At 37.6% G+C, this 22,462-nt stretch overlaps 9 protein-coding genes across 9 annotated transcripts; 4 read left to right on the top strand and 5 right to left on the bottom strand.

Moving 5' to 3' along the window:
* Nucleotides 1–308: 308 nt before the first annotated feature.
* On the bottom strand, nt 309–1,499 carry sim3 (CENP-A chaperone, NASP family, Sim3; the record flags this gene model as incomplete). The annotated part of the gene is made up of 1 exon (XM_056181046.1): nt 309–1,499. The coding sequence occupies one exon, from the start codon at nt 1,497–1,499 to the stop codon at nt 309–311; it is 1,191 nt and encodes a 396-aa protein (XP_056035726.1).
* Nucleotides 1,500–3,232: 1,733 nt separating this feature from the next.
* Nucleotides 3,233–4,780, top strand: gyp1 (Rab GAP Gyp1; the record flags this gene model as incomplete). The annotated part of the gene is made up of 1 exon (XM_056181045.1): nt 3,233–4,780. One exon carries the CDS (start codon nt 3,233–3,235, stop codon nt 4,778–4,780), a length of 1,548 nt encoding a protein of 515 aa, XP_056035729.1.
* Nucleotides 4,781–6,401: 1,621 nt separating this feature from the next.
* Nucleotides 6,402–6,758, bottom strand: ksh1 (Golgi kish family protein Ksh1; the record flags this gene model as incomplete). The annotated part of the gene is made up of 4 exons (XM_056181044.1): nt 6,402–6,458; nt 6,501–6,552; nt 6,606–6,715; nt 6,756–6,758. The coding sequence occupies 4 exons, from the start codon at nt 6,756–6,758 to the stop codon at nt 6,402–6,404; spliced, it is 222 nt and encodes a 73-aa protein (XP_056035728.1).
* A 319-nt stretch (nt 6,759–7,077) lies between these two features.
* bag102 (BAG family molecular chaperone regulator Bag102) lies at nt 7,078–7,713 on the bottom strand (the record flags this gene model as incomplete). Its single annotated transcript, XM_056181043.1, has 1 exon — nt 7,078–7,713. The coding sequence occupies one exon, from the start codon at nt 7,711–7,713 to the stop codon at nt 7,078–7,080; it is 636 nt and encodes a 211-aa protein (XP_056035731.1).
* A 1,004-nt stretch (nt 7,714–8,717) lies between these two features.
* Nucleotides 8,718–10,410, top strand: mod5 (Tea1 anchoring protein Mod5; the record flags this gene model as incomplete). The annotated part of the gene is made up of 2 exons (XM_056181042.1): nt 8,718–8,777; nt 8,938–10,410. The coding sequence occupies 2 exons, from the start codon at nt 8,718–8,720 to the stop codon at nt 10,408–10,410; spliced, it is 1,533 nt and encodes a 510-aa protein (XP_056035730.1).
* Nucleotides 10,411–11,468: 1,058 nt separating this feature from the next.
* Nucleotides 11,469–13,721, top strand: prt1 (DNA-binding transcription factor; the record flags this gene model as incomplete). Its single annotated transcript, XM_056181041.1, has 1 exon — nt 11,469–13,721. One exon carries the CDS (start codon nt 11,469–11,471, stop codon nt 13,719–13,721), a length of 2,253 nt encoding a protein of 750 aa, XP_056035937.1.
* Nucleotides 13,722–13,974: 253 nt separating this feature from the next.
* clu1 (clustered mitochondria-like protein Clu1) lies at nt 13,975–17,600 on the bottom strand (the record flags this gene model as incomplete). The annotated part of the gene is made up of 2 exons (XM_056181040.1): nt 13,975–17,465; nt 17,588–17,600. 2 exons carry the CDS (start codon nt 17,598–17,600, stop codon nt 13,975–13,977), a joined length of 3,504 nt encoding a protein of 1,167 aa, XP_056035938.1.
* A 410-nt stretch (nt 17,601–18,010) lies between these two features.
* SOMG_02247 (TENA/THI family protein, domain found in context with a broad range of enzyme) lies at nt 18,011–18,736 on the bottom strand (the record flags this gene model as incomplete). The annotated part of the gene is made up of 1 exon (XM_056181039.1): nt 18,011–18,736. The coding sequence occupies one exon, from the start codon at nt 18,734–18,736 to the stop codon at nt 18,011–18,013; it is 726 nt and encodes a 241-aa protein (XP_056035941.1).
* A 1,298-nt stretch (nt 18,737–20,034) lies between these two features.
* On the top strand, nt 20,035–22,461 carry SOMG_02246 (DNA-binding transcription factor, membrane-tethered; the record flags this gene model as incomplete). Its single annotated transcript, XM_056181038.1, has 1 exon — nt 20,035–22,461. One exon carries the CDS (start codon nt 20,035–20,037, stop codon nt 22,459–22,461), a length of 2,427 nt encoding a protein of 808 aa, XP_056035942.1.
* Nucleotide 22,462: the final 1 nt, after the last annotated feature.

The raw sequence follows: 22,462 nt of genomic DNA, 5'->3' as shown, positions 1-22,462 counted from the left end.
CATTAGATAAATTTCAGTAAACTAGAATGAGTCTTAGAAAATTCAGTGAGACTTAATCTTTTGCGAAGGATCAAAAGATAATGTAGTCAATGATAATATGATAACAGAAACCCTCAGTATGATATACAACATTCTCTACAAACTACAGCGGTTAAATGGAAACAAGCAAGAGAAAGGCATTGAAAGATATCATTCATCATTCATGTAAGCACATGTAATTTAATTGCCCCTTGGAATACACTGGGCAAAATTCAGAAGACGAAGGTGTGTAAAGCAAAGAGTTTCCGTTTGCTCATAGTTTCAAGATTTTATTTTGGATCCTGCCTTTCATCAGATTCTGGTTCTGATTTTGGCTTTTTGTTCTGATCCTCTTGTTGCGTGGCTTGAGATTCTTGCTTGGGTCGTTTGCGTTTGACGACTCCTCCCAAGTCATTTGCATTCTGCAATGCGTCTGCCACAGCGGAAGCCAAATTTCCATCTTTTCCGGAAAGAAGAGAAGATTCGTGCATCTTAGAAGCTACAGCCTCCTCTAGAGAAGGTGCACCATGTTTCAAATCGTAAGCTTTCTGCTCCAGTTCACCCAACATTTCTTGCAAATCATCAATTGTTGACCCGACAATTTCCTCTATTCCTTCCCTTTCCTTCCCTTTCTTTTCCTGTTCTTTTAATTTTCGTTTTTCGAGAATATCCCGTAAAATATTAGCTGCCGTTTCAACATGCTCGCGGGCGCGATCCTTTGTGGAAGGATCGCTTGGATTTGCAAATTCAAGAGCCAAAGCTAATTTATAATGGGCCTCGCTAAGCAAAGTATTTCCTTCTTTGTAAACCTGCTCCTTCCAATGAAGAGCAGATTGCAAATCCTCAGAGGCCTGTGCAAAATTTTCAATTTCTAAGGATAACTCACCGAGTAGGTCCAAAACATCCGCAAGACGTAACTTTTCATCTGACGACTCCGGGTGTTTTTCTATAGCATTGGTTTGCATAACCCGAGTTAAATCTAAAACTTCCCAAGCAACACTAAAGTCATCTTCATCTTGCTCTTGCTCTTCTTGTCCTTCTTCTTCTTCCTTTTTATCTTGTGCTGAACCGTCTGCTTGTTCATTTGTTGCAGGGGCAGCATAACGGTTTTCTATCTTTTGGCCAGTGAAAGAAAAGGAGCCAATGGGCTCTGCTTGCTCTTCTTCCTCTCCTTCTGCGCCCTCTTCTGGATCTACAGCATTTCCTAAGACTTGACTATTTGCTACAGCAACTTGGAAAAGTGCCTTTCCATACAACCATAGGATATTCCGATTTTCAAGACTATCAGAACCATAATTATTTTCAGATTCAATCAAAGCCTGGCTGTATTTTTCGACTGCCGACTCGTAGTCTTTTTGTGCGTAGGCCATGTTTCCTTGAGTGATGAACTTTTCTATAGATTCATGACTCTCAGACTTGAAGGAAACGTCTTGAAGATTTTGTTCTTGTAATCCAACAGATTTCTCATTCTCGGAAGACATATTCCAAGTTTAAATATTAGTTGCTAGCTAAAGCAAGACGACTAGTAAGGTTTTCAAATTAAACCTCAACGAATGCAAATAGTTCAAGAGTTTTAGAAATTCGATTTACTAACAAGAGTTAATTAATTCTTCCAACAAAAACGCGTTATGTTTCCAAAGAAAATGAGGCTTTCCACTCTGAACCAAGGTATTGTGGAAGATAACCTCAAATGACATGACAAAGAAATGCTTTCTTCAAAAAGAGAACTCTCTGAATTTAAACTTCAGAAGAATAATCTCTTCTTTTGAATTATTTTTTAAAAAAACAACCTCATTTCAGCCTGATCCGCTCACTTAAAGATGCATAGGATTCACGTCCTTCCCCTGCATAAATGATTAGGTGCGGTCGATTACATTCTTAAAATCTTACTGAAGGTTACTTCAAGTTTTCAAAGGTTACTTTTGATCTAGCTACTAATAACTTAGATTTCCATTGGTAAGAGGTTGCTACATTGTTTGTGTAGACATAAGATGAAGTGTGAAACGAAACAGAACTCTATTGACTATTTCAGTCACTTTTGGATTTTGTACTCATGTCAAATTAAACCAGCTTCAGCTGCAGAATATTGAGATGAACCTGTTCATAGGAGATTGCGAGTCTTGAACGAGACAGGTTAGCCTTGTGTGTTTTCCCTTTGAATGCGAGAGTAAGAGTAAGAGCTTTTTTTCTACATGGTCTTGCCTATCGATCTTTGTACTTTTCCTACTGTCATCATAGCGACTTACCAATGAGTACTCGATGGTGCTTAAAACGGCGGAATGGAAAGCTCGAGAAATAACTTTAGAAGTAGGAGAAGATGGATTTATAACACAACTTTGGTTTCTGAAAACGCTGTTTACATGTGGACGACTTGCAGCAGATCAAAAAATCCAAGTTCAAGTACAATCGAGTTACTTCAAAACCGCAGACGTTACTCTAGGAGCGACGAACGAATCTTTTCCTCTTTAGTCTTTGTTTGTGTTATTTTTTTGACCTTGAGGGGCCAACGACTGACGACTGGGATATGAGGTTTGATGCTTAAAACAAGTTCAAGATTGTTTCACAAGGCTTATCAAACTAAAAATAAAACAAAATTTAATGTAGAAGATATTTATTTTCTATATTATCATTCGAGCAACTGTTCTTCTACCCAACTAAAGTTCCTTTGTTTATATTCCTGCTTTCTCATTATACCACTACAACGTGCATACTACCTAAAACATCAAATCTCCTGTTTTTAGGAATTCGTGGGAACCTGTTGAGGTTTCTTGATTTCTAAGAAGAAAAAGCTACTTTCAAATACAAGAAGCTATATTTTGATTTCAAATAGCCCGTTTGGTTTGAATTGCATGAGTCGTTACTGGACTAGATCAAACGTCCCTAATAATTGACCAAGGTACAGATATATTTTTTTTTTTTTCTTTATACAAAAAGCAATTCCGTAATTCTTTCGTTGCTATTAAACAAGGTCAACGCTCTTTTCTTAATTCAATTCTTCACAGGAGCTTCCTTTTCGTATCTTATGGAGAATCTATAGTCTTTGTCCTCAATATCTTTCATTTCTTTTTTTTTTGTTTTACTCACCTATATATATATTTTTCCAGGAATTATTATTAGCTCCATATTCTAGTCGATTTAATTGAAGGCTGTCGATAAATTTCGGGTCCGAAACACTAACTTATATAATTTATTCACTACGAATATAGTTATCGACATGGAATCTCAATCAAGAAAATCGTCTACTTTGCGGACGCTTTCTGGAATTTGGAATGGGACTCTTGGCTCGTCTTCTGATTCCATTGCTGGTGTTGACCGAAAGCACAACACACGTCCTAAGCATGTAAGGAGTTCGTCTACAAAAATATATCCGATTAAGACTGAAATGAACGGAAGCTCTCCTCAAGGAAGTACTTTGTCTAGCCCAGTTGTCTCGCCCTCCTCACGGTCAATTACAGAGACGAAGTCAAGTCCTCCTCTTCACGCACCAATAGCTAGATCTAGTACTTCTTTAGAAGGCGGTATTGGAAAACGAGTTTCATCCAAGTTTGCCAAATATCTTTCACAAACAGATGATGCTTGGGGTTTGTCTAACGTGATTACTCCGAAATCACTTTGTAAGTCTGCCAGATCGTCTACACCTACGTCTTCTGGTCGGAGCGTTTTTCCAAGAGGAGGACAAGACCCTACCTATTCGAGGACGATGCCTTCATTTAGCAGAGCTTCCTCCTGTCAATCTACTCCACGTTCGGTCGAAGTGGAAATTGCAGAAGCAAACGCACATATTTCTCGTATAAAGAAGTTTATACGAATTTTAGATGCCCCTGTGGTTGATTTAAATGCTTTGAGAACTTTGGCATGGAATGGTATACCCGCCCAGTTACGACCTATCGTTTGGAAGTACTTGTTAGGATACCTGCCGTGTAATGCCTCTCGTCGCGATTCAACATTACAAAGGAAAAGAGATGAGTATTTAAGTGCAAAGGACGCCAATTTTCGCACTGGGTCGGATCTGTCTGTTCTTGATCAGAGTATTTGGCGTCAAATCGTCCTTGATGTTCCTCGTACAAACCCTTTTATACCCCTTTATCAAAATCCCGTGACCCAAAGAATCCTTGAACGCATACTTTATGTTTGGGCTTCACGGCACCCTGCAAGCGGTTACGTTCAAGGTATAAGTGATCTTGTAACTCCATTTTTCCAAGTCTTCCTTTTCGAATATACTGATGATAACGAACCTATGACTTATGACGTTTCTCTTTTTGATGAACCTACACTCAACAATATAGAAGCCGATTCTTACTGGTGCCTCTCCAAATTATTAGATGGAATCCAAGACAATTATATTCATGCTCAACCAGGAATCCATCGACAAATCAATAACCTTCGCGAACTAACATTACGAATAGATGAGCCTCTTGTTGCGCATCTCCAGGCAGAGGGTGTGGACTTTATGCAATTCAGTTTTCGTTGGATGAATTGTCTTTTGATGCGTGAGTTAAGCATTACAAACATTATTCGTATGTGGGACACATATTTGGCCGAAGGAACACAAGGATTCTCGGAATTTCATTTGTATGTTTGCGCCGCCTTTTTGGTTAAATGGTCCATAGGGTTACAACAGATGGAATTCCAAGACATATTAATGTTTTTACAGTCAATCCCTACTGACAGCTGGACTGTCAGTGATATCGAAGTTTTACTTTCTGAAGCATTTCTTTGGAAGTCGCTATATAGTGGAGCGGGTGCCCACTTGAGACGATAACCTTAAAGGTGGAGGACTTTTTTTTTTATGAAACCGAAAAGCTACTAAATTCTAATGTTCCGTCAGTGTATACTTTGATGAAAAGGTCGGCTTTTATTCCAAGCTGTATCATTTGTATGAGTCTCTGGTAATTAATTGCAATGTCTTAGCCCCTTATCAGGTATAAATTTCTAAATATTGTTTCTCGCATGCAAGACTGATTACGTCTCTTTATAGGATCACTATTTATTTATCACGCTTTTTCCCAAAGAGATATGAATATAAGACTTTCTCTCTGAACCTTCCCTTCCTTTCTGTGTTCCTTTTATCAATATCTCCTTAAATATATGATGACTTTTAGGTCTTTATCGTTATTACAAGTCCGGCACTTTTGAATATTTATGTTGAGTGAATGACTTAAATTTTGACGGTATTGTTAAGCATCGATAGAAGATTATATGTACATGGACCCTTAATACCGCTTTTGATCATGACAAAGTGTTGGACTTTTTGCAGAATTGCATAAGCCGGAAAAAATAATCATAGATCCAATTTTAATTTTTTTTCTCTTTTGTTTTACTATACAGTAACTTATATTTTTAGTGTATTCTCAATTAAAATTATTGTTGTTAATTTCATTAGAGTACACGTGCGTCCTGCTTTTGTACTATAGATGTGATAATTGCTTGTTGATTTAAAGGGTCTACATATTGTAAAGAATAGCAGTCGAATCAATGTGTTCTATTTTCATTTATTTTTAAAGACTCATGAACTATTCGCCGAAGCAGACGGTGCCACAAGCATTTCGGGAAATGACTTTGTAATCAAAACCTCAATTTCAGTTTAAGTTTTTCTTTTATTTATTCTTACTTTGTGAAAATTACACCGATTCTAAAATTCATACAGTATCATTATGCGTACTTCATTTTGTGAAAACGAAAAGGGCCTCTCCATTTTATAAGAGTCAAGTTTAAAGTGCTAGTTTTGTTCACCTGAATCTGTTTTAAAGACGATTACTTTAAGCTTCCAATATTTTTTTTTATCCATTTCATAATCTCTATCATTCTTATCCGTAAAGATTTGTTGCATCGATTTTGAATACAATAGTCTACTCATCCAATTTAATTCCATTAGTGCACAACGCTGGCCCTTGTATAGCTCAAAAGCAATGAAAATCCTAAACCTCCAGTGTGACCATAATCGTTCTTCATAACAAACAAATTTTTCTCACTTCACGTTAGATCCTATCAACTTTTACTTTCAAAAATCAATAACGATATCATGTTCTATCCGACGATCAAAGATATTTTCTGTAATCATGATTGGAAACTTTGCCCATTGGCAATCCGAAAGACTGGGTATCTTATTTTATGGTAAAAAGCAGAAAAGAACATCATAGAGAAGATAGTTAAGATAATTTCTAGAGATAATCCATTGAAATACTACAACGCACATTGTTCATACAATGAGTGTTCATGTAGATGGTACAAAAGAAAAATCACTTGTACAGGTTTAGATGAGAATCCAAAATTACCGTACAAAAGAAAGAGATGGTCATAATTATTGTATCATAAGCATTAAGGCGGTTGGTTTTCTGTTTCTCTGCTGCTTCTTAAAATGAAGGAGAATCCTCCAGGATTGTTTAACTGGAACCAAGCATTAATCGTAGGGCCATGAAAACACAGAAAAGAGAAATATACTGATATGGTAAGATGCATTTCTACTAAGCAAAAAAACATACGGGACTAGCACGCTCACCGATTCTCGCGCATTTCCAAAATACGGTAGTTACACTATTAGCGGTCAGAACCATGATATTTCTTTTACAAATCCAAATATGGCATACCCTTCTTTTCTTTTATCAAATAAAGCGGGAAATTGTCTGTGAATGTAGGTACAAGTACAGACAGTCAACAAGAGCACCGACAACAAACTTTGAAAATTGAATATGGCGGTCTACCCTCCGTTAATTCTTCTTATTTAATTTGGTTCTTACCATAGGTATAAAATTCGGGATTTTTACTGAGAAAAAGGAAAGAATTCAATAGTGGTAAAGAGAAAATGAATGGACCTGGCTTTCCATATAAAGAGTTCGAAGCAGGTTGTAAATTCCGTTTACGGCATAGAAGGAAAATGCTTTAGTAAACATATGTTGTTCACAACAGAATTTATGCATACGAAAGTGTAAAAAAAGATGCTGTGAAGTTTTGAAAGTATGAAAAAGAAGTAATATTGAGTCGTGAAAAGCAAAAGCAATGCATATAGTTTTAGTGAGCAGATTATCTAGTCAATTTAGACGCAAACAGGTCCAAAAAATGTTATTTCAACCCTTTTAGAGAGTTAGATTTCGTTATATCTAGTTCCTGGAAAAACCCTTGTGTCCATCGGACAGTTTCTTTTCGCTTTAAACGTGTATCAGGCTCGTCCTGAACATCAATAGCATCAAGGCGAATCATTCTGCCAAGCAAAGTCTCTGTAAGACGAACATGTTCGTCTTGAACCGCTTGCGCATCAGAGGGAGGAGAGGAGCAAAATTGCTGCACAAGGGGAAGAACGTTCTTTTGCAGGTCTGCTTTATACGCTTCAATTTGCTGTGAGGCAGGACTAAGAGGATGTGGCTTTAAATGTAATACAGATCCATCTCTTATATATTGTTGGGCAAGAGAGACATCTTGAAGCTCTTTTCCATCAAACTCCAAATATACCTTTTCAGGAACAACCCCAAAGGCTTTGCAAACCCGCTGAAGAAGATTTAAGTAAGAAACCTTGGAGAGTCTTGGTTGTCGAAAAACAAACCTTAGCCGCTCATCTTGGTACTTGACGACGATAGTTTCTTCAGTCTTTTGGGTCTTCTTCCGAATGACTATGCCTAGTAGAACCGTGACAGAAACCACAATGAAAGAAACCCAATAACGTTTTTCCAAAGAATGGAAACCTAAAAGGTACGAATTCATCTCTCGGCAAAGGTTATAGTACCAAGGTAGTGATCAAAACAATTTGATATCCTTGCTATAGGCACTTTACGACTCACAGGGTAGCTGAATCCCTTGTGTTTCTTTCTTGATTGTGTATTTTTTAAGCTTAGAACGTGGAATCCTGCCAAAGTCGTCCGCTATTGAAAGTTTGGTTAATTCTATGGTCAGTCTTAGGGTACCAAAAGACAAGGCAATGAACGAAGCCAGCAATCGCTATGCTCGCTTGTTGTTGCTGGAAGAAAGTTATGAGTACGTGAAGTTTTAAGTTAATAATATGGTGCGTTAATAAAAGATTCAAATGTCAAGAAGCAAACCTCTCATTCTGCTACCTGGTCTTTCTATAGCTTATAAAAGTTCCCTTATGCATTCTTTTTACCATTTTCAGGAACGACTGAAAATTTGCAGCAAGTTTCATTGATTTCTTAATCCGTTTTCGGTTGAATGTTTGAAAACGCGACGTTTCAGACTGATGAATTGACCCATGAGAGCAAGGGAAGAGTACAATTTTTTCCTTCCCTTTTCAGCAATGTTCGTCAATAGATGGTTTGTATCTCTTCTTTCTTCAGAGGAAAGAGGATGTTGACTTTCATCAAACGTAAGGCCTGATCAACGCGTTTTCTTCGTAGGTTCCAAAGCTTTAAGACGTGTCACACCGAATTTTGTTTCATAACCCTCCTCCGATTGAAATTAAACGCGTTCCTATGAATTCGTACTTTCACAAACTGTTCAGTAAAGTCGATTTGCAACAGAAAACACGACTCTAAATTTTATTTAGCTAAACCATTGTAATTTTTCATCCAAAAGAGTTAGACTCTTTCAATTTGAGTACTCTCCTTTGTTGACTTTGTCATTTTCAAAGGCCTTCACCTCAGCTGAGACGCGCTTTTCTCAGCGAACCATATAGAATTAGAAAAACTTCAAATCTCGCGTTTTTTGTTAAGTTTGCTTTCTATTAAAGTCTATCATTTATATTCCTTCCTTGTATGTCTGTTTTAGCTACGGATTCTTCGATCCCTTCCTTTTGGAGACCAAACTTTCAAGAAGTAAGTGATACATTAACTTTGAATCTATGAAGCTTGGAATTATGTTTTTATGGCTTCATCTGTTCAATATTTCTAGATTATTTAGATTGTAATGACTAACGTTGATGTCTCATGGGTCCTTTTGTGAGATGGACCTATGAGTATGCATCCAATTGTATAGAATATCCAAGAATCAAGACCAAAAACAACAACTGCTCTTCCACTCAATGAGCTTTCGGATGTCGACGAGGCTCCTGATGTTATCCACGATGATGGCCTTGTGATGAAAACAGAGATTTTTCCAAACGTTTCTGATGTACCCATCACGAATGAGGAAAGTAATTCTCCTTTAAAGGTCTATAATAACATAAGGAGACCTTTTACTTCGTCGGGCCCGACCCCAGGTTCGGTTCCTCTACATTCTTTTACTTCTTCAAACAAGGAAATCATCGATTTGAACTCTCCTTCATTGCACCAAAAAAAGAAGTTTTCATTTTTCCCAAGCAATCAAAAGGATCGTGAATCTGCCTCGCCTGACAGTTTGTCTGCAGTCCCTGCCATAAATGTAAATCCCAATTACCGAGCATTTGATGTTGGTACTGAAACAAGAAGACGCTATTTAGAGCTTTCCCAGGTTCAAAACCGTCAGCGGTATGCCAACAAAGTAAAGAGTGCTTCTCCAGCACTGTTAGATACATCTACTCTAGATTCGAGACTGAATTTCACCATGGAAAGGTTGGAACGATCTATTGCTCAGCTCTCAAAGAATACAATGCGCGCTGTTTCACACTTGGAAAATCCTCCTAGAGATATTCCCATACCAAAGATTAACAGCAAACATGCTGCTTGGCCTTTGCAACAATCAACTGCTTCGCCGGCCGATTCATCAAAATCCAGACCTTATTCTGTTCCAGCACCTTCTCCATCCCAATCTGAAGAATATGAAGCCATGAAATCTGCAGCTACATACTCGCCTGCTCGAACCCTCAATAAACGGAACCCTCGAGAGTCACCTATGCCACCGTTGCCTTCAAACCCTACTTCTCCGTCTTCAGAGAAACAAGAGAATCAACTAATGGATTCGGGTATGCATACTCCAAACACCTATGAGGCCAGCTCTCATCCTGCCGACAATACTAGCGCCGCGTCATCCGACGCTCTTTCACGTTCTGTCAATTCCTTCCAACCTCTGCCAAATAATAGTGATTTATTTTTCAAACTTCACTTAAGCAGCGTTGATGATGATTTAGACAGTAGTCATCAAAAAGAAGCTTCTGCGTCAAATGTCTACAATCCTTCTTCGCGTACCGAATCCACCAACTCACCTGCTCCTTACGCAAGTGAGAATCCCCGGTTTTCAAAAGGTTCCCCATTCCGTACTAACCCAAAATCGAACGCGAATCCTTCACCCCAGGAAGATGTTTCTATTGTTTCCGACTACAATGATTCGCTCCGTCAAAGATCCACACACCCTCAAACACGAGAAAAGGGTGGGGTTGCTTCAGATTCTGAGCTTCGAAATTTTGCAGCTCCTGAGCCAGCACCAGTTCCTCAAACAGCACCGATTAACCAACAAACTCCAAAGGCGACTACCCATGTCCCGAAAAAGAAAAAGAAATCAAAATTAGAAAAACTCTGCTGTGTTATTGCATAAAAGCTAGCTTCGCTTTTTGTAGTATTGACAAACTGTATGGATCCTCAATCCATCAAACCATATATTATGTTTAGTCTCTTCCATTTTGTTCAATGTCAATGGTGAAAAACATCTTTTTTCTCTCTCTAATGTACGTTGACTCCCATAGCCACAAGGTAATACTCATATGGATGTTTGTTTTATGAAAAAGGGAAATTTAGTCATGAATGAATTGATGAATTGGAAACTCGGAAAATGAAGTACTTAAAATCATAGCTAAGCGGATTCTGCTTCAGCCAAAAGTTGGCTTTCATTCTTTCAATAATTGAAATGTCTTGCAATAGGATAAAGCTTGAAGAGATTAAAGAGGATGAAACAACCATTTAGAAAACATCGTTTTTGGTAGATACTGAAATTTATTATAAACCAGCACAGCTCTGAATGAAGACTACATAATGATCACTGAAAGAATTTTGCTTTGCATACTGAAGATCTTGGAAATACTCTATTGGGTCGATATGTTTCAAGCATTCCATACTGAAATAAATCAAGTAAAATAAGAAGAAAATTGCAATCTTCTTTATGGATGTTGTCTACAAAAAAAAAGGCGCTTTTACTCATGGATTATGATTGTTTTTTTGATCAGATATTTCTACTGATCAATAGTTAGATGAAATTACTTTGAAACAGTGCTATAATCTTATTTCGCCTTCAAATACCTGCCGATATCACATTGTACTCCTTTTTCTGTAACAAGAATTTTTTGAAGGCTTACCATACCTTCAAACCTGTCTACTGCAAATTTCGCTAAATACTAACTAGATATGTAGGAAAGAGGCCGGTTTCTTTTTCCTTCGAGTGTTATTTGTTATTTGATGCTAATTATATAAAAGTTTTGAAATTATTGGTTTATTTTTATTGATTTAGGACATTTCGAAACTTTTCTTTGGATTTTTTGAGTTCCAAGTGTAACGCTTAAATTGCAAGAAAGATCTTTTATTTCCTCTATAACCTAAATAACTTCTTATAACAAATTTTGGAGTGCTTGTTATTGAACATTGATCCTGGATACTTCCAAAATGAAATCGATGTCTCCTGAAGGCGATAGTCCACAAACTAACGAAATCAAAAATAAAAGGAGAATAAATCGTGCATGCGACTTATGCCGCAAACGAAAAATTCGCTGCGATGGAAAGCAGCCTGCTTGCAGCAACTGTCTTAACCATAGTGTCTCTTGTGTATACACTGCAAGACCCAAAAGAAGAACAGGTCAAAAACAAATGTACATAAAGTCTTTGGTTTCTAGACTAGAGCAAATGGAATCGACCATACGATCGGTTGTGCCAAATTACTCTCCCCAAAACGAGACTTTTTCAAATCTATACGGTGATGCTGATGAAGCTGATAAAAGTTTGAAAGAAGATTCTTATTCTGATGAGTCTACATCTGGTGATATGGCTTCTCTCAATGAGAAAATGGGGACGCTAATAACGACTCCCGTTGGCGGCCAAAAGTATATCGGGGCGTCTTCAAACTTGTCCATTCTTCAACATGCTACTAGGGTCGCTTCAGGAATTGCTTCCGATAAAGCTCTTGAAAACTTGTTGCTTGCAAAATCCAGTAGTCTTGCCGATCAACCAGAAGATATTTATGAAGCGATTCGTGCAGAATTACCATCACCTGAAGTAGCTCAAGCTTATGTTAATGCATATTTCAAAACATTTAATAGGGAATTACCAGTTTTTACTAGAGAAGGATTTGAAAAGAGATTCAGCACTCCCGATTGGTACAAAGACCAAGATGATTCTGTGGACATTACCAAATATGCTTTATATATCACTGTTCTCTCTCTTGGTTGTATCGCCAGTGGTGAAGACGAGTGGTACCTTAAGCGTGCTAAAGCTCTTTATATGAATGTTTTGGACGTGCACCTAAAAGTTACCCAAAAAATGAGTTTTGATACGTTATTAGTATGTTTTCTTTCTTCAATATTTTTTTCTGCGATTTGTCAACCTAACTCTGCATGGCTAAGCTTGGGTGTGGTTATTAGAGTTGCCCAAACTCTAGGCCTTCATCGTAACAGCTCAATGTGGTCCATTAATAAAGAGGATGCTGAAGAGAAGGCTCGCCTCTTTTGGCTGATTTATTGTATGGATCGCGTTTTCTCTTTTACATCAGGAAAACCGTTGGCATTTCAGGATGAAGATATCGATCAAATTATACCATTTTACTCGATTTACCACTTTTCTTGTGTAGAAACCCAAGAAAACGATGAATTCAGAAGATTTAATTTTCTCGAGTGTTTTGTTAAATTGATGCAAATTCATGGACGTATTCTTCGTCAGTTATACTCAGTGGCTGGCATGAAATCGACCACAAATGAGTTGAAAGAAAAAATTAAGACTCTAGATTTTGAATTACATGAATGGTTGTCAGCAATTCCGAAAGGTATCCGCCCATACGATCCTTCTTTATTTAAGTTTCGAGCATGCCATTTGATGGCTTGCGGTTATTATTCGGCTCTTATTCTCGTACATCGACATTCCCTAACAAAGAACCTTCAGTTAAGCTGTGCCCATAGAGGATTAAATAATACTGCGGACTCTCAAGCTCTTTGTATTGAGAGTGCTCGTGCAGTCACCAACTTATTTTTAACATCACTCCACGGACAAGAATTTTCTCTTAAGGTCCTTATGAATCATGCTTTCACTGCAACTCTTATTTTGTTCATAGGGATTTTGAAGCGTCCCCTGGCTTCTTCTTGCAGACATGATATCAACTGTTTAATTACCGTTAGACGATGCTTTTTAGCCTGTGCTAGCAGATGGGCTCGTCATTTTGAGCCTAATATTCTTTTGAATGGATTGGATAGTATGATCTCTACCGCGGAACTTGCCATCCAGAAGGCTAATCAGATGGCTAAGTCTTTGTCGACTCCATTTGATGTTCAGACAGGTGCCACCCAATCAAAAATACCACTATTTACTCACAGTGAATCGGTTCAAACACAACCTTCATTTACCCCAGCATCAAGTCAAGCTGAAGGTAAAACAGGAGATGATATATTTCATGAAAACAACCCTTTTTTCAATAATGAATATTTAAATTCTTTGAATATCAGCATCTCAGAAATGCAGCAAAACAAGGCCAATTCGCTCGAGGGAAATATTCCTAACGACGAGTTTTCTGGCAACGATTTAGTTACCGGAGTAACTCCTATTTTAGACCAAACTATGTCGATGTATCCGTTTAACGATGAGTTACACTTAAATTTTGCGGACGCTAATGTTTACAATCCGAACATATTTGAAGATATGGGTATGGAATTTTAAATGTTCAATACCTGAATGTTTCACTTCCAATTTGTTTTATTAGCTCAAGTTATTTGTTATTATTTAATGCTTCCTTGATGAATCTATTTAGTGTATATTATTCAATAAGACATATCATATATATCAGTATTGTGAGATGAGGTTTTTGGGCACCATGATTTACTTATTCTTATTGTTCGTTACGAATATGCGTAAGTTCAAGAATTAAAAGGGACTAGCAAATTGATTGGTATCTACAGGATAGTTAAATATCCTATTGAAGAGTAACTTTTTCCTGCTTTACGGCTTTAGCTATAAGCTGGGATAACCACTGTTCGGCTTCTTTGGTGGCCTGATGTTCAGAACCCAAGTTTTTCTCATAAATTTTGTAAGCTTCACGAGCTTCTTGGGATGCTTGACGAAGGTCCTTTGTCAATGCTAAGGCTTGAGCATATTGAAGATTGACTGCAGCAGTGGTACTTGACTTGTCCTGGAATCTCCGGCATAGGTTCAGGGCCCACTCAATGCAAATTTTACTTTCGGATATTAATTTCATCGAGCGTAACATTAAACCAATATTGGTATATGAGGTTATCATATTAGGATGATCAGTTCCAAATACCAAATGCCACAGTCGTAATGCATACTGACTATAAACTAAAGCACAGGATATCCGATTATGAGAAAACTCATACAAGGCTAAGTTTAGGTATGCTAAAATAGTTTCCGAGGAGTCAAAGCCAAGGATTCGTTCACAGACAATTAAAGCTTTCCTTCCTAATGAACAAGATTCTTCTTTTTTGCCTAACTGATGGCATATCATGGCTAACTGACAATAAGCACGAGCAACCTCAGGATGAAATACACCATAAATTTGTTCATGTAAAGAAAGTGATTCATTCAATAGATCATAACACAAGTCTTTGTTCTCTTTAAGCAAGCAGACCTTGGAAGCATCCAACGATTCTTGTGCCAATGAGCTATAAGGGACAGTACTTTTCACAACCGGTACTAGATTAAGAATGTCTTTAGGCAAAAATTTGTGAAATGAGTTAGTCAAATTTGAACAATCATCTTGCTTAGCCTTCTTTTCCTTCTTCTTTTTTTTGTTTTTTTTATTTTTTGATCCAGAAGCCTGATTATCGGCTTCAGTAATATCTTCTTTATTAAAATAATCGTTGCATGCCAGTTGAATACCAGACTTCAGGCAAACGAGGCGAATTAAGGATAAGTGATTGGCTTCCTTAACAAATCTAAGGGGTACTTCATAACCAAATCTTGATTGAGACTCCTTCACTAACAACTCCCATGCCAGTTTTGGCGACATTGATACAAGCATTTGGCAAACCTCAGGATACAATTTTAAAACGGATTCTTCAGGCAAAAAAGGAGATGACAGATCGTCTTCATCTGCAGCAAGCAAACAATTAAAGATATGAGATATGACATAGCTTCTTAAACAACGTGGAGTTTTGGATAGGTAAGCTCGAATTATATGCTTTGCAGATCTTGCAAAAATTTCACTGGTAAAAAGATGTATCGTGGCAGTATTTTGTGGATATTCATCAAAAATTAAATTTAGCATATCCCCAAGGTATCTTATGTTAATTCCGTTACGGTGTAATGCTCTGGAGAGGGCAATACCATCAATTGGCAGAAAAGACGAATCATTGCATATAGAATCAATAAAATGGGGTATCACGTTCGTAGTAAGAAAAGTAGAAACTTTCTTGAGAAGCGAAATGTCATGTTTATATTCGTCTTCTTCGTGTTCCGGATATTTATAAGAAGGATGACGAACATTAGGATTGAAAAGACAGTTTTCTTGCGAGGCATTATCCTTTATCTTTAATGGGATTTGAGAAGCTTCTGGTACTTCGTTACCATTTTGATTTAAAACTGTATTTTTAAGCGGTTCGTTGATATGTTTATCTTCGGAAGAGGCTTCCTTTTCTTCTTGCTCTTCATTTAAAGTGGTTTCCCAAAATGACTGTATTAATTCGGGACGAAATTGCACTAGTCGATGTGGGTAATCAGAATATTGATTAGACCCCTTTTGTTCAAGGCGATTCAAGAATCCAAGGTCAGGTGGAAATAAGCTATAGAGATCCATCAAATATTTCCTTCCATCAGAACCCAACAACCCTTTGGTATCTAGGCTAGTATATAAGGGGATGACACTGCCATCTTGGTCTTTAAAACCATGTTTTTTTATATGTAAGATGTTAGAAAGTTTTAATAAGTCGGGTTCCAATGATGGATCACAACGAAAATTTCTCTCGCCTTCAACACTTCCATAGATCAACTGGGAATTTCCTAATTCCAACTGTCTAAATATACCTGGAATAATTGTTTGAGCAACTATTCTGTGTCCAGCATAATCCACAATGCATGTTCCAAGCGAAGAAAGGTCTACTGCATCCAATTGATTTAATAAACGAATGGTGGTAGCATCTTTTCCGACAGCGTAATAAGCAGCAGCATCCCCACCAAGTTTTTTGAATATACCAACGCTATCACGCCCGAAAGAAAAAAATATATTGTTATGCACATACATACGAGAATCTTCGGGCTCCAAAGGGTTAAGAGGGGGGATATTTCCATTTACAATATCAATAGCTCCTTGAACAGAAACTTCAGTAAAATCCTGCATCGTTTTCACTAGTAATCGCTCACGTAAGACGCGGTCTTGGATACTTTCGTGAGCCATTTCTCGAGCGGATTGAATCTCTTCGTTCCAATCACGCAAGTTTCCTTGATTTTCAATGTATGGATTAAGTTGGGCTTCCTGAGTTTTCGTCAAGTCGGGTCTATTTCGGGTGGGCATTGTAATCCAAGGAGCTTGAGGAATCGAACCGCTAATTTTAGCAAATGCAATCTGATCTTGCTGTCTATATTTATCCAAAAGGGCTTCAAGATTTTCTTTAAAGAGAGGAGATAACTGACAAAGTAGTGCAATGAGAGAATGGCTGTATAGATCTTTTTGAGAGGTGGGATCAAAGCGCGTGTTTGTGGAATTGTTGACAAAATAGCCCGTAACATGAGAAGTGATATGGTAAAGCTGTCCTTCTAAGGTTGTTACACTCAAGTACAAGAGGTGCCCTTGCATGGCGTATTCGGGTGGAACTGGATTCCAAGCAGAAAGAGAAAAAGACCGAAAGCAGGTATGCTGAGGAAATGATTTCGATGATAACATAGGAGATAATAGTTTGTCATAAGAAGATTCAAAGGGGTTAGGATGATCGGGCCAAAAATCTTTGTTGAGGATGGAAAACTTTGAATTGGATGACTCAACAGCTTCCGTTTGGTAGGAATCAGTAGGATCGTCCAATTCAGGAAATGCACAAAATCCTGTACGAATTCCAAAATTATCGCTTTTGTGGTTTTTATTGCTTCTGTCCAAAAAATCTAAGAGAGTGAAGAAATGAAACCTAGATGTTCTTTCTGTGTATGGGTCCAATACAACATCTAGGACAAGCGTTTTCAGTTTCTGGTGCGATTGTACATGTAAAATCTCATGAAGTTCAGTAAAAGGCTGTATTCTTTCGTTTCCATGAGCAAAATGAAAGCAAGTGTTTGTTGGAGCCAGCAAAAACTCCAAGACTATTTGTCGAACATCGTGTACTGTGCTGGAAAGCGGCAAAGCAAAAGACAGGGTTGGTGTACGATCAGGAAATCTAATATCTATATTCACTTCAGTATCCAGATCAATAGCAGAATCTGTTTGTTTCAAAGGGACATTGCCATTATCTAGTTGGTGGTTATCTAGTTTGGTTAGTTTCAAATACACAAGAGTAAATGGCTTATGAATTCACTCAAAAACGACGGAGTAGCTCTATGGAAACTGGACAGCGTCTGCTGCGTGAAAGGCTTATCAACAATCTTACCCTTTTCTCCCATGATTTGCTTTTAGAAAGCTTTGATCGAAGAAATCAAGTCACCAAAATTAGACCAACCGTTTGGAGAAAGAATCGTTCAGTCTTCATTCCGGAGTTAGTGGTAGAGAATTAGCTTTATCTAAACGATGTGATCTGATAATTATGATACAATAAGAAATTTATATATTTTTACTATAAGGAAATAAAAAGAAGAATTTATGGAATTATATTTTTACTAAAAGCGCTATGTTTTAGAAGTATACGGTAGAAACATAACCGATGTTAGAAAAAGTATAAAATTGTCATATTGTAGTAAAATCACCGTAAGGTAAAATAATAGCGGATTTCAAGGAATTGTAGACGAAGAAAAGTGGATAAGTACTAGCTTTCTAAAGAGTTACATACTTGAAAATTGGTAGACAAATCAACAGTTTAGGACAGAGCACTATTAAAAAATTGCTGCTCGAAACGACAAATCTCTTTTAAAATGAAAACAGTCGTTTCACTAATGGCAGCTTCTTTAGCTGTGCAAGCAAGGGTTTCAACAAATTTCGCAAAGTCATCGTTTGCCCACCAAGAAATAAACTCCATGTCTCGCATAGAGCTTTTTTGGAAGAGCGAAGATTCGTAAACAAACTTCCAAGATCGATGGTAAATAAGCTCGTTCATGTAAAATGCCAAGTAATAATCGGTAGGTGTAGCATTTGGTATTTCAAACATGGACTTTGTAACGAACAAAATATATTCGTAACAAGCAGGGGAGGAAAGAGAAGCATACTGATGGGGGTCGTTTTCCAGTATGTTTTGCTCCCAACTAATTGAAACGGAAGGCAACTCTGGAAGGGGTATGTCCTTTTCTTTGCACTTTTCATTAAAATGGTCAATCTCTGGCCGAACAACTTGATATGCTTTTAAGGCAAGATTTAATGCTTCGGAAACACTAGGAGAAGTCTCCTTCTGGAAAGCTTCAATGACTTTTGCTAAAAATAGAGAGGTAGCCTGGACGTACAAACGATCTTCATAGAGCCATTTGCAAAACGAATCTTCAGTGGCCTCACCAGATGCGAGATTTTGAATGAATGGAGTCTCTGTCGATGCAATGACAACATCATTCTCTAATCCGGCTTTCTTTAAAAAAGCAAGTGTATACTTATCCATAGGGTTTCAAAGTTCTGATAATCCGAGTCAACCAATTGAGAAAAGAAATTCGGGACCTCTGCTGCTTACGCTGAGCTTCCTGTATAAACAGTAGAAGAAGGTTTTTTTTATAATCTTCTTCCTCGGAAACTTGATGTCAAGGATAGTGGTAACCGGTATATGAACAAGAGAAACGTTGCTATCCTTTATCCTTGACTTGGAGGGTACAATTAATAATCTTTCACTATTCAAAATCTGAACAAACCAATATAGTACCAGGAAAGAGATTTGTTCCTTGTTCTCCTTTATGTAATCAGTGTAGTGTCTCTCTGGTAACTACTATGTTTGGGCTTCCACAGCCAAGGTGGAAGAATTCCTTCAATGCTAGATTTTTGAATACTTGTTTCTATAAATGATCAAACTGGCAAGTCTCCAAGGCACTGCGTAATCGTTGGTTTTTGTCTTTGCGCTATATCTTAACTCTTTTTGGAACATGCCAAGAGAAGTAAAGAAGCCCGTTGCCAATTTTTCAGGTTGACTACAAGTCTTTTTGAACATATAATTTGCTCCGTCGGATCAGGTGTTTTTGGTATCTTCCACAGTGGTCATCTTGAACTCATTCTCGTGAAGCCCAAAACAACAAGAGTCCAATTTCTCATTAAGTAAACCTTTTACTCATTTTTGCAACTATTAAAAAGAAACGGTCTTCTCTTTTTCAACAAAAGCAAGGTTGTTTATTCCCTACTAGACGTAAGCGAAGCTGCTTTTTCGCTTGCCTCATCTTATTTGAATTGCTACCTCTTGTTACTAAAATAGCTAAGGACGTTGCAGACCTGCTTTTCAAGCTACCAACAACCCCAAACGTTTCCGTTATAAATCCGTAGAAATTTGCAATTCAAACGCTGCAACGAGCTAGAAATTCAATATAATTTACGTTTTTGGGTTCTCAATTGATTTAACGAACATTAGAGTACTGAATCTCGTTTCTTAAGGCATTGGACATTCTACATTAATTTTTGGTATTAAATGGCTGTTTATAGATGCTCATCTATTTTGTATGAATAAAAGGATTCTTTTTCATAATTTGAATCGTTGTTTCCCGTGATCATTCACACTTCATCGCAACATACGAACGTATCGCTGGAGCTGGGTTCATAATTCATCTAATTTCTTATTTCTTGTTTCTTTTTGGTACCTTGCATTAACCGTTGATTGCATATTTCCCTTTGGCTACATTTTTGGTTTAGCATCCTTATATCATCATTCTTATTAAGATTACAATTACCTTCTTCCATACATTTTGCTGCTGAATTTGAAAAATGGCAAAGGAGGAAGTCACGGACTTAGACCAAGATTCTATTCTCTTAGAAGGTGCTAATGTGATTCCCAGACGAAGACGCGTGACGCGTGCATGCGATAAATGTAGGAAGAAAAAGGTAAAGTGCGATGGCATGCGCCCTTGTAAAAACTGCAGACTCGGAAGAGCTGAATGTACATTTAAAATGCCTTCTACTCGTAAATCTTCGCATTCTCCTGAATACCTCGAAAACTTGGAGTCACGCATCAGATACCTGGAGAATCTTTTAAGAAAACACTCTTCTGTAGACTTATCAACAAGCTCTCCGAACTTTTTGATGTTTTTGCGAGAACAAAAGTTTCAAGCAGCAAACGAATTAGAGGTCGGAGAAAATCATAAACGTCTCATGCTTCAATCTACAATCGAGTCAAGCGGTTTGTATAACGACATTAATACAGGAAAATGTTATTTTCGTGGCAGTACCTCAGTTTTCGTCTTTTTGCATGGTCTCCTCAAAAATCTATCCAGTAATTTGGAGATAAAAAATCCTTATGTGGCTTATCCGTTGAGCAGCAAAAACATACAGCCAGATTATTCCATTCCGGAATCACAATTTTATACCTTTTGTCCGCGTTTTAGTTTAGATTTCCAAGTGACGAGTGTTGACCCAGGGAAGGTGCCACTTCCTCCGATGGAAATCGCTTTTGAGATTGTCAAAACTGCTCTTTCGAACGTAACAGATCTATTTTTTTTTGACTCTTTCAGTGTTATAATCAATAGAATAAACTTGCTTTACAGAGGCGAATACCAAACTAATTTTTTGGCATTCTTCTGTGCTATGTTATGCAACGGTTATTACCATTCTCTGCAAAACGATCCAAACAATTTAGAGACGCAAGCAATGGCAAAAAAATACAGCTATTATAGCGAACGTCTAGTTGATTCTATTGACAATTACTCTCTAGACAGCGTTCAGTGCCTAATGATTTTAAGTAATTACCGGTATTGTCGTGCTGAAATAGGGGCCGGTTATTATTATCACAAGTTGGCTCTAAGCTGTTCCCTCAAACTTGGTTTACATAGAAATATCATTGTCGGTTTCACTCCTGAACAAATAGAAGCTCGCAGGCGAGTGTTTTGGGCATTATATTGTCATGATCGGCACTATGCGACCCTCTTTGGGTTCCCTCTTGGAATTTCTGATGAAGATATTGATCAATTTTTGCCTAAAGATATCTCGATTCAGTTTGTCGAAGGCTATCAAGTGCGAGCAAATGACTTTTTATTTCATGGTATTCGACTTTACAAAATCACTAGCGCCATCCTTAGCAAGTTATACTTGATCGGAAATAGAATCAGTAGCAAGCGTACCGTTTCCTACTTTGTAATTATCGAACTAGAACAAGCCATGGATAGGTTCTACAACTCTCTTCCGAGAAGCTTCAAAACTGAACAGCCTGGCCAAGTTCCCGAGAATCGTCACATGTACAGTCTTATGCTGACATATTATTACTTTCGAATGCTCTTGTACCGCCCTCTACTTCATTATTTGGAAGCTGGCAGTTCTGCGATGCAAGCTTTAAAAGTTTCAGAACGGCAGATCGCCTTCACCTTGGCTTGTAAATGTTTGGATTCGGCTATTGTTTCCATACAGAATTTGAACTGTTTAACGGATGCCTTGACGCGTAGCCACAATCGTTACTACTGGACTACTCTGTTTTTTGGATTTAACACCATACTCACTCTTATGTATGCTACGTTATTAACGAAAAATAGAAATCTACTTGTTCAATTGACTGTTGGGCGGAATTCATTAAAGACATTGGCGGATGACTGGCTAACTCGACAACTAATTCCTATTTTGGATGAGCTGCTAGCAAAACTGAAGATGGAACTGGAACTTTCAGAACAAGAAAAACAAAATAAGAATCAAGTGGTTCCGGAAACTTTTCAGTCATCAAATATACCTGAATATCAAAAAAAATTTTCAGAAAACAAATCACATCCAGTACTTGATACCTTCCAAGGAGGTATAAGCCCTTCCGTGAATAGCGGTAACGTTAAGTCGTTTAATAATACAAATTTGGGTGAGGTACCTTACAAACATTATATGGATCCTGATGAAGAATTTGTTGACTTTCATGCTCTTTCCAGTATGTTGAATTATCATACGCATGCTAGAAAAGTTTACCATCCATCATTTTACATTACTCGAAGTGATGCCCATTTAGATGAAGAGACAGGAGGAGGACCAGAGGTATTGCTATACGGCAATAACAGTATGTCTACGAACGAACACTTTCCGTTTTGGGATAATTTTATTGGTGAAGATGCTGAACAAACGCCTGAGCAAACAGAGGGAAAGGTTGAAAATAACCAGTCTTTTCCGTCGTCATCAACGATGCTCGACCCAGCGATGATTTTAAATCAATTATCTCAAAATTCATGAT

Source organism: Schizosaccharomyces osmophilus, chromosome 1, assembly GCF_027921745.1.
Source record: "Schizosaccharomyces osmophilus chromosome 1, complete sequence".
NCBI classification, from domain to species: Eukaryota; Fungi; Ascomycota; class Schizosaccharomycetes; order Schizosaccharomycetales; family Schizosaccharomycetaceae; genus Schizosaccharomyces; species Schizosaccharomyces osmophilus.
Note: the sequence above shows the minus strand (reverse complement) of the source record. Positions and strands in the feature narration are given on the sequence as shown.